This window comes from Phocoena phocoena, chromosome 19 (genome assembly GCF_963924675.1).
Source record: "Phocoena phocoena chromosome 19, mPhoPho1.1, whole genome shotgun sequence".
In the NCBI taxonomy this organism is placed as follows: Eukaryota; Metazoa; Chordata; class Mammalia; order Artiodactyla; family Phocoenidae; genus Phocoena; species Phocoena phocoena.
The window spans coordinates 47,646,138-47,656,613 of NC_089237.1; the positions used below are offsets into that span (position 1 = coordinate 47,646,138).

At 43.0% G+C, this 10,476-nt stretch overlaps 1 protein-coding gene across 2 annotated transcripts in view; it reads left to right on the forward strand.

The window, feature by feature from the left end:
• Positions 1-4,476, forward strand: part of PAFAH1B1 (platelet activating factor acetylhydrolase 1b regulatory subunit 1) — a 76,592-nt gene extending 72,116 nt beyond the window's left edge. Inside the window, exon 11 of one of the 2 annotated variants that reach the window (XM_065896343.1) lies at positions 554-924. In XM_065896343.1, the coding sequence (XP_065752415.1) occupies positions 554-627 (74 nt within the window). In that variant the 3' untranslated portion in view covers positions 628-924. Of the gene's footprint in view, positions 1-553 lie in introns of both variants that reach the window. The other variant, XM_065896345.1, reaches the window with a different exon arrangement.
• The last annotated feature ends 6,000 nt before the right edge of the window (positions 4,477-10,476 follow it).

The following is a 10,476-nucleotide window of genomic DNA, read 5'->3' on the forward strand; positions in this document are numbered from 1 at the left end:
GGCAGATATATACTATTGTAAACTCAGGGAACTGTATTTACACTTAATAAACATCCTCAGTATCATCTGGACCTGAATCTAGAATTTAAGATGTGAATAAAGTAAAATACAATACACTAGGGTATGATGGATCTGATAATGAAGGTAAAGCCTCAGTAGAACAGGGCTAATGCTTAACCTTACAGGGCCATTAGAAGGATCAAATGTGAATATAAAGCATTAGTACTAAGCCTAGAACACAGTAAGTGTTCAATAAATGGATACATTGAGGCTGGCCTTGTTGTTAGAATTCAGTGTTCATTCAGCCTCAGTTGGGATGAGGATAGTGGGGGAAGTATTTTTTTAGGGTGTTAGTAGTACAGGATATAATCATGAAGGCTCAGCTTCCCTCACCTAGTTGATAAGCTTGATATACCTGCTAGGGGTAGATGTGTGGCTGTGTAGAGAAAAAGAATGAGTATTCCTGGCACTTGGATGTGCTTATTTTGTGGCTTATTGAAAGTTGTATCTGGCTCAGTCTGATTTTAAAATAAGCCTTCTCTTTTTCTTTCAGATTTCCATAAGACGGCACCATATGTGGTTACTGGCAGTGTAGATCAAACAGTAAAGGTGTGGGAGTGCCGTTGATTGAGTTTCATTTGGCCCCTCCTCCCTTGTTTCCTCTGGATGCACTCTGATGATACCATGGTTACCCCATTGAGCTCTGTTTAAATAAATATTGTCCTTTCATGTAAATTATTCTGGATGTAGATTGAGCTTATTAAATGTTACACACAAAGTATTCATGCATGGTGAATCCAAATTGTATACTGTAAATTTACATACGTTGTCTAGAAGTACCATAGGGTTTAAAAACCTGGGCTGGCATTGGTCACACCAGGCCTAAGAAGGCAGAAGTTGAATAAATTGAACTAGGGCACTAAACTGAATAGTTGACAGTGTCGTTTTATGTTGGATTATTAATTCCTGTTTTCCTTTCTGCTGTCTGTTGGTGCCTGACTTGATGGCCTCATTTGGGGGAAAGTGGTGGTTATTAGGGCTTTTTCTGAAATGTGTATCTATGTAACATCACTTAAGTGTGCTTAATAACTCTTCTTTAAGGATGTTAGATAATAAGGCTACAATTCAGAATCTTCTGAACCATCTACGTAATTAATGGGGATTACACATTGGAATTTTTGTCATGACACATTTGCCAAATCAGTAGGATACATTTGTTTTGGCAGCCTATCAAGCAAAGGCTAGTGGTATATTTATGTAAGAAAATGACTGTAAATCTGAAATAAGAAAAATCTCAGCAGCTAATAACAAATCATTTATTTCATTTGGGTCTTAATGCTTTGTAAACAGGTTCAAAAAACACTGTAATACTCTAAGCTTCTGTTTTCCACACTAGACACACTTCTAGTTGTATTCTCCATACTGTTAGACTGTGTAGTGATGTGACTTCCAAGTAGAGTTTAGTCTTCCCATTGAGTGTGTCATGGTACAAATCACTATTTGTTTTTGATGTTTTTTAGGGATGTGCAATGTGCATAACATAATGACAAAGAAATATTGAAAAGGTTATGTTGCCCATTTTAAGGGAGTGGGAGAAATACAGCAGTTTGTTTTTCAACATGAATCTGATATCGATTTGAACTGTGTTTAACTTACAAGTTTATAAAAAGACAGGGTTTAATGGAGCGTGCATAAAAATGTACTGTGTTTTCACCTTTTGTTTATGTATAAATGTTTATGAGTATATGGGCCTATCTATAAGTGGATAAGTCTGTATATGTATGTATATCACACACATACAACCTCCATGTCCTTGGGTCCTGGGTTTTTGAAGAAGTGCTAAAACATATAAATAGAATAAATCTTGCTGTGGAATACCATGCTTTAGAACAAATCCTTTTTGATCCTAACGCTTCTGAAAACCAGGTCTGACTCTGTGGGAATTTTTCCCAGCTAAAGGAAAATCACTTCCGTTATCCGCCACCTCCACCCCCAGTTTGGCTGTTGAGCATTTTACACATCCCTGATATACTGTATATTGTGGTCCAAAGTTACTACAAGTAGGTTTAAGATAATTTTTATCTGTGACTTTGAAAACAATATTCCCTTGCAGATTATTAATAAATAATCCCATTGCTTAGCTAACCAACATTTTTTTAAAGAAGGTCATTTGAAAAGTTAACAGAACAATGAAATAACAAAGATAGTTTAACAAAGAAATTTATCCTGGATTGCATTTATTCATTTGTGTAATATGTGATTTTTTAAAAAAATATCCCTTTTAGTATTCAGTGGAAATTTGGTTCCTGAAAAAGACAAAGGGTTAGAGTTAATGTCCTGTGGATACACACACAGAGAACAGGCCATATATTTACTAGAAGCAGCCTTATGTCTAGCTTTTGTCTTTTTGTTTGCTTGTTTGTTTTTAATAATTCCTGAGAGATGTCTCTGGAAGGAAGTGTTTTGAAAACTAATGGCTATTTTTGAGGACAAAAATTACAACTTAAGCTAATTTCTTAAATACAGTAGAATAACTTTCAGGACAATATTGCCTCACAACCCTGCTCACATTAAGAAGTCTTTTTTTGTTTCCCCTTAGCTGTTCTGACTGGATTTTTCTACAGAAGCTATGGAAGATATCTTTGTTCTTGTTTGCTGCTATTTCCTGTCCTATTTTAAGAAATATAAATACATAGAAATGGTGCATCTTTAACATTTGTTTGTACATGTATAAATGTCTTGTATTTTAATTCATTTTTAGCATGTAGCAACACGAATTGTTTAAGGGTAAGCCACAACATCTAGAAATCACTCCTAGATACGAACAATAAAGGAAAAAAATGGTACCGATTTAGGAGGAAACAAAGCCACTGTCGCTGGGTTTTCCCTGCAGCCTGCAGTGACTTCCACTGACAAGGAGAAGCTATCACTCTGTAAACAGTCATCCTTATTGGGAGATTGCCACAGCCTGCTGCTTAGTTGAGTTACCAGACATCCTCCATTTACGAAGCAGCGAACGTTGAATCTCAGGGATGGTCCTCAACTGGATCCAAGTGTAACGAGCCCTGTTTGAATAATGAAGGGGGTGGGGAGAGTGATCCATCCACAATCCGGAAGCAGATTTGCAGAGGTTTCCTGCACTGTTGTTTGACACTGCCCTGTTGATGCCCTTTCTTCCTGTTTCCTGCGTTTTCTCTGTCTGCTGTCTAACCCTGTGCCTTGCCTGGGATAAGTACAATGATGAGGTTACTGGTTTGGATTGTAAGTAGAGGAATTTATTGATTGGTTTAGAGGTTCACTGCTGCTTTGTCACTGTCTCAATCAAATTGGCCACTTAAGAAATAAAAAGCTGGTAGAATTGCATCCTCAGATGATGATTGACCTTTTGTGTGTGTGAAAACAGACATTCCATTGCCACCCTAATACAACGTGCCCAAGAAGTCCTAGCTGCACTCTTGAAAGTGCAAGCCACGGAAACTGGTTTAGACATGGCTTGGAGAATAGTTGCTTTTTGACATGGCCTCTTGCACTTTAGGAGACTGAGACTGTCCTGTTTTGTCCATTGTGGTGTGACCAATGGTGTGCCCAGAGCACTGCTCTAAAACTCACTAGTGTTAGCACGTCGTCAGGGCTGTGGGCGCTCGCTGTAGCCTTCGGAAGCTTTGGCTCTAGATCACCAAGCCCAGTCTCCTTACTGTCAGTGCCCTGCTCTCCTGTTTGCCTCTTTCTGTTTCTATGTGAACGTCCAGATAATATCACTCATTAAATAGTTTTTTTTTTAATTTATTTAAAGAAAAACTATTTAGAAGTAAAGGATATTTTGTTTTGTTGACAGTGGTGGCTTGATAATCCTTAAGCAACTGAAGATAAAATTGTTGAAGGAAAAGGCACTTAAAATGGTTCCTCTCTGTCCAGCTGTATATAAGTCCAGTGTGTTAACTAACCTAGATGATGCAAAGAAGAATCGCCTGGTAGAGAAGCAACATGTACGAAATCGGTGAAAAAGGTTTTGGTTTTTTTCAGTGGGGGAGGGGGAGGGCAAGCTGGATTTACAAGTCACGACTGGACCGAACTGGCCTTTTTATCTTTCCACTATATAATGTAAGTGGCTGCTTTCTTGTCCTGCCTATCCTTCAAGCATCCCTAAAGCTCACTCTGAAGATGGTAGAAACAAAACACACAATCTTCGAGTTAGAAGTTGATCCTGACACTGACATGAAGGCGAACGTTGATTTCATACGAACAGTTACAGAGGTGGTGATTGGAGAAAACAGTTCCCCAGATTATAAGAGTTAACTGAAGATATTGACACAATTTTAAAAAAATCAGTAAAGGAATGTATATAATATTGCTCTTGTGTTTTACAGTAAGATTTGTTGCTCTCAGACTGTGTAAAACAAGATTTATTCATGTTTTCTGCATATTAAAAAAATCTTATTGTACCAATTGGTAAACTATTAAATGCCTATAAAACTAGATGTGGTTTTTTTTTTTTTTTAGTCTTTTTGTGCACAGATTTAAAACCTTTCAAATTGAGTCCTAATAGGAAGCAGGGTTGTGTTCAGCACCAGTCATATGGAGAATAAGATATGCAAGTTGCTAGCAGGGCCTGGATGGAAGGCCTTTCTTCAGGGCAGGGCCAGCACTGCCTTTGCTGTCTTGCTTCCTTCACCCTATTTGCAGGAGGGAACTAGGAGCATAGCTGCAGGGGTTCTTGCCTGAGGGGCCTGCACAACGCACTGGGTCAGGCAGCTCCAGACTGTTTTCCAAGGCTCCACCCTGCCCTCCAGCAGCCCTTTCTGACAGTGACTACAGCTGAGGCCAGGAAGGATCTTTTACAGCCTCAGGGCCCCGGGGAGAAGTGACCCTAACTGCCTTTGTTCTGTTAATGAATGAGCCTTTTAATTCTGCCCAGTGGTCTTGGATTCTTGGAGATTATTAATACTGTTTTTAAAATTTTGGTTGAAATGTACCAAGAATCTTCACCCTTTTCCCAGAAGCCCCACGGCTTTCTATGTGCTTTACATATGTCGGCCGTGTCCTGCCTTTCATCCCTGGGCTACTGACCAGCTAGCATGCATAAGTGTTTTAGGGCACCCGTGAGGTCTCCCGCAAAGGACAAGTTGAATGATGTGGTGGCTCTTTTCTTACAGCCCAACTGTCATCCTGCCATTTAGAAGGTAGCTTCTCTACCCACCCCCCTCCTCCAAATGGGAAGGAAGCTGGGCCAAGAGCACCAAAGTAATTTGCTTGAAGTTAGTTTCCTGCATTTTGCAGCTTTTCCATTTCTTTGCAGGGCTCCTCTTTTCCCCTAGGCTGAGATCCAGATGATGAGCCGAACCACTGAGAGTGGAGATTACCAGCTTTAGTATCACTATCCAGAAGTGCACTTAGCTCTTCAAAACCTGTTGGTTTGTCACACACATCAAGCTTCCTTCTAAGACTCATGGTTGCGTCTTTCCCTGGTGTAGGACAAGGACTGGAACATGGGAGACTTGGAGAAATGGTGCTGCATCCTGGGTGAGACAGCTCTATCCCTGTTAGTCTTTGGTGGAACTTGTCTTGCCCGCAGACTTGACGATTCTCCACTGCTGATGTACCAGAACCCTCTAGGAAAGTCATTCTCAGTGTGCTCCCCGTGCCAGCATCAGCATCACCTGGGAGCTCATTAGAAATGCAAGTCCTTGAGCTCTAGCTCAGACCTGCTGTATCTGTCACAGGGTGGGACCCAGCAAATCCGTTTTAACAAACCATCCAGATGATTCTGATTCAGGCTCAAGTTTGAGAACCACTGATTTAAATGAACTAACTTTTAACCGAAGACAAAAATTTAGACAAGTCACTGGTCCCGGGGCCCTCCAGCTGGGGTTTGAACTCAAACCTCTCTTTCGCCAACAGTTTCATACATGGAGTTTTGTTCCTTTGTGAATATTTTTCTTCCACTCACATCTCCAGTTTATTATTTCTTATGTAAACATACAGGATAGTTACATCCAGGGACAAAGGGCAAGGATTTTTCTCTTACACCAAAGTAACTGCCTTTCCAAGATCTTTTATACATAAATCCAGTAAATGAAAAGGCTGAACTGAAACACTGCATTTTTCCCCCATCATATCAGAAACACAAACTTCTAAAAGTGAATTTTATAAATGAATAAATTCAGCACTTTGCCACACCTGCATTTAAAAAAAGATTTCATTTTCCTGCAATTGTTTAGACACATCATGCAAACACTCTCCTAAGAGTGTCTTGAGATCACTGTTTGCTTCTGAACAAGAATAAATAATAATAAATAACCATCACTTTCACAAAACACCATTTTGTCATCAGTCCCACTTGGTCACCAGCCCTCTTAAATGAAAGTGGCTGGTGCAGGGACTAAAGGAAGGAAAATACCCAGCATCTGAATGCCTGTCAAGCCAACACCCTTATTCTCAACATACCGTCTTCCTCACATACAACCCCTGCTGGTGGATATTAGCACATTTTTACAGACAAGAAAACAGGCTCACTTAAGGTGAGGTCATATGCCAAGGGTATTAAGCTAATTAGTGAGCTGGGACCTGAACCCAAATGCACTAGCTCCTTCCCTTATCTGCTTCTGCGTGTATTAAGCATATAATTAGCTATTTAAGTATAAGCAGGGCCTTCTGACATCTCTGAAACAATCATTTAACCTACTTTTAGCCATACAGGAAAGACCCTCATCCCATCCCCAAGCCCCTCTCTGTCACCACACTGCCAGCTCCACTGTGGGGTGACCATGAGGAATGGGGCAGAGGCTGGGAATGGATAAGAATTAACGTTGCCCACACTTGCAACATAGGAAGGCTCCTCACTCATTCTATATGAAATGACTATTCTCAGGGCAACTGTGTCCTGAATGGCCTGCATCCCAGTGTCTGAGTTCTTTTTTTTAATCAGTGGATTTCCCTGTTTAATGGGGGTATTTCTTTCCATTTGAGGAGGCCCTCCTGTCCTCTGTAAGGTGTCCTGATCATGCATGCCTTGTTTGATCGCTAGTGTAGATACTGGGAGTTGGGGGGGGGGGGGCAGGAAATACTCGGGCCACATCAGGATACCTTATTCTCACCTTTAGGATATGTAGGAATTCCTCAACTAAGTCTAACAGTTCTCTCAATATTCATATTTAACAATGCAAATGATGCCACCGACAAGGGCTTAATTTCCAAAATATGCAAACAGCTCATTCAACTCAATTACAAAAAAAAAACAACCCAATCAAAGAATGGGCAGAAGACCTACATAGACATTTCTACACATGCAGATGGCCGACAGGCACATGAAAAGATGCTCAACATTGCTAATTATTAGAGAAATGCAAATCAAAACTACAATGTAGTATCACCTCACACTGGTCAGAATGGCCATCATTAAAAAGACTACAAATAATAAATGCTGGACAGGGTGTGGAGAAAAGAGAACCCTCCTACACTGTTGGTGGGAATGTAAATTGATACAGCCACTATGGAAAACAGTATGGAGGTTCCTTAAAAAACTAAAAATAGTGATCCAGCAATCCCACTACTGGGCATATATCCGGAGAAAACCCTAATCCAGAAAGACACATGCGCCCCAGTGTTCATAGGAGCACAATACAGTAGCCAAGACACGGAAGCCACCTAAGTGTCCATCAAGAGATGAATGGATAAAGATGTGGTACATATACACAATGGAATACTACTCAGCCATAAAAACTATGAAATAATGCCATTTGCAGCAACACAGATGGACCTAGAGATTATTATGCTAAGTTAAGTCAAAGACAAATACCATATGATACTGCTTATATGTGGAATGTAAAATATGACAGAAATGAACTTATTTACAAAACAGAAACAGACTCACAGACATAGAAAACAAACTTATGGTTACCAAAGGGGCAGGGGGTGGGGCAGGGATAAATTAGGAGTTCGGGATTAGCAGATACAAACTACTATACATAAACCAGATAAACAACGAGGTCCTACTGTGTAGCACAGGGAACTATATTCAACATCTTGTACCGAATCATAATGGAAAAGAATACGAGAAAGAACACATACATACACACACATAGGTATAGATAATGTACAACTGAACCACTTTGCTGTACACCAGAAACACAACATTGTAAATCAACTATACTTCAATTAAAACAAAAAAAAAAAAACAATGAGTCTGGAAGGCAGGAGCAAGTGGAGACAGATGATACAACTTAAAAGTAGTAACAGTTCTTTTAAAAATATTTTTTAAGTTGTAAAAGTAATATGCATATTAAGAGAAATGCAAACAGGGAAGAAAAGTAGAGCAGAAAGGGAAAGACCAGCGTGGGGGACACAAAGAGGCTCACACAAGCTAGACCTGTGTTCCACCTCGCACAGCTGCCCCACGGCCTGCAGGCCAGTTCTCACACTAACCCTTCCTGGATACCACTGTTCACCCTTTTCAAAAATTTGCCACCTGTCAACTAAGAGGAGAAAAGGTGGATTTCACACCTCTGCATCCTTCATAAAACAACAATCCCTCGTCATTTTGGTTGTCAAAAGGCACCTGACAGCACCAATACGCTTAAGGGATCAACCATGAAAAATGGGCCTCTCAGGTGACTAGTAGGTACAACGGTAATTACACTTGATCCCTTCTCAGCTTTACAAGATCATGCCCACAATTCTAGAAGTGCTGAGAAACATGTGACTGGCGTTCACAGGATAGATGCTCTAGGAAGGGATGCACGTTCAGAACACAACCAGGAGACTGTAAACCGGGGTACGAGCGAGCATCCTTGGGCATCACTTAGAAGAAAACCTCGACGATGTCAGGGACATCTTTTTTTCAGTTGGCTCCAGAAAACAGACGTCAGGGTTGGAATTTTTTTTTTTCCACCACGTCAGACACAAAGGACTCTCCAAGTATCCAAAAAGGCATTTAACTACGCATGAGGCTGAGGGCTCGCCTGCTGTAGACACTTCTGCTCTTGAGACAGGCCTCCTGCCCACAACCCTCCCATCTCACAGGCCCGGCCTCTCAAGCCCACCTAGGTGGGCTCCACTTCCCCCCGTTCCTTAGATCTCCACGAGGGCCCACCTAGGACGGCAAACTTTAGACACCCCCCCATTCTAGCACTCCTAGTTTTCTGAGGGGCGCCGCCCAGTCCTCCTGACAAGCAAAGGGACATGGGCAGATGCCCAGTTAGGTCTTCAACGGCCTACCAGGGCCAGCACGCCCAGGCCTGGGCCCTCACCTTGCAGCACCCTTCACCCCAGCCGGAACCACAGGACCCTGTATAGGAGTGATTCTCAGCCTTTTCTTCTGTGGCCAACAACAGGTTATGTTCATCTGTATGCCACTCCCATGGGTCTACTGATGGGCAGACTGGTAAGCCCTAGGTGGGTGCCTGCGGCTCTACCCGCTTTCCTCCCACTTAAATGACATTATAAGGATAGCTTTGAGTGTGACCTAATTTTACACATTCATGTGCCTTAAACTCTTTTACTAGTACCACTTCTGGAAACAGCTCTCACAACCAAACAAGACTGGTACAGAACACACAGGAGAGGCCGGGACAGCAGGTTTCAAAAACTCACTTTATTCCAATGTGAAATGAAGACTGATGGTTTAAAAACAAGAAAAAGTTCTTGATCAGCTGTGGGGATGCCTCGCTTGCTAGCTCGCACCCACTCCCTTTGAAACCAGGCGTTGGGACAGGCCATACCCGGCCGCGGCTCCGTGCAGAGCCACCAGGTGGAGGCCCCAGCCGCAGGACCGCGCCCTCCAGCTCCCAAGGGTGGCCGTCTCCGCCCACCTGCTAGGGCTCTGACAGCAGGCCCAGAGAAGCGGCACGGGCAGCCCCCTCCCTTCCACTCCCAGAGCTCCTCTCTGTAGGAGGTGCCTGTGTGTCCTAGGACCAGGTAGGGAGCTAAGCTCCACAAACAAGGGACAGTCACTCCTGTATCTGTGACGTCTCCCCCGGGATCCATGATTCAGTCCGGGTTCCCCCCCCACCCCCCTGTGCATTAGGCAGCTGAGGTTGTTCAACAGGGAGAAGGATACATTCAGACTATACCCCAAGGTTAGCCCCAGCTGGGGTGCGGGGAGTGGGAAGGCAGCACCTCCTGCTGGGGCCCAAGGGCCGACAAGCCAGGGCTGGGCACAGGGGTGTCTGGGGAGCCACCGATGCCCAACCCTTTCCCAACCCCGAGCACAGCCGGGCCAGGCCCGGCCCACCCGTGGTTAGTAAAGCTGCTGCGGCCCTCACCCCGCCATAAAGTGCTCCCCAACCATCCAGCCCTGCCACAGAGCTCTGGCTCCCCAACCCAGGACACAGGAAAGCTCCCCTCTTTTCGGCTTCAAACCTGGACTTTCAGCCAGGTCGGGCCCGGGGGTAGTGGCAGCAAAAGCAGCAGCCATAATGTCAAACATAGAAATGACCTGAGAGATCTCACCTGGACATCACCCACCCACTCGGAACCGGC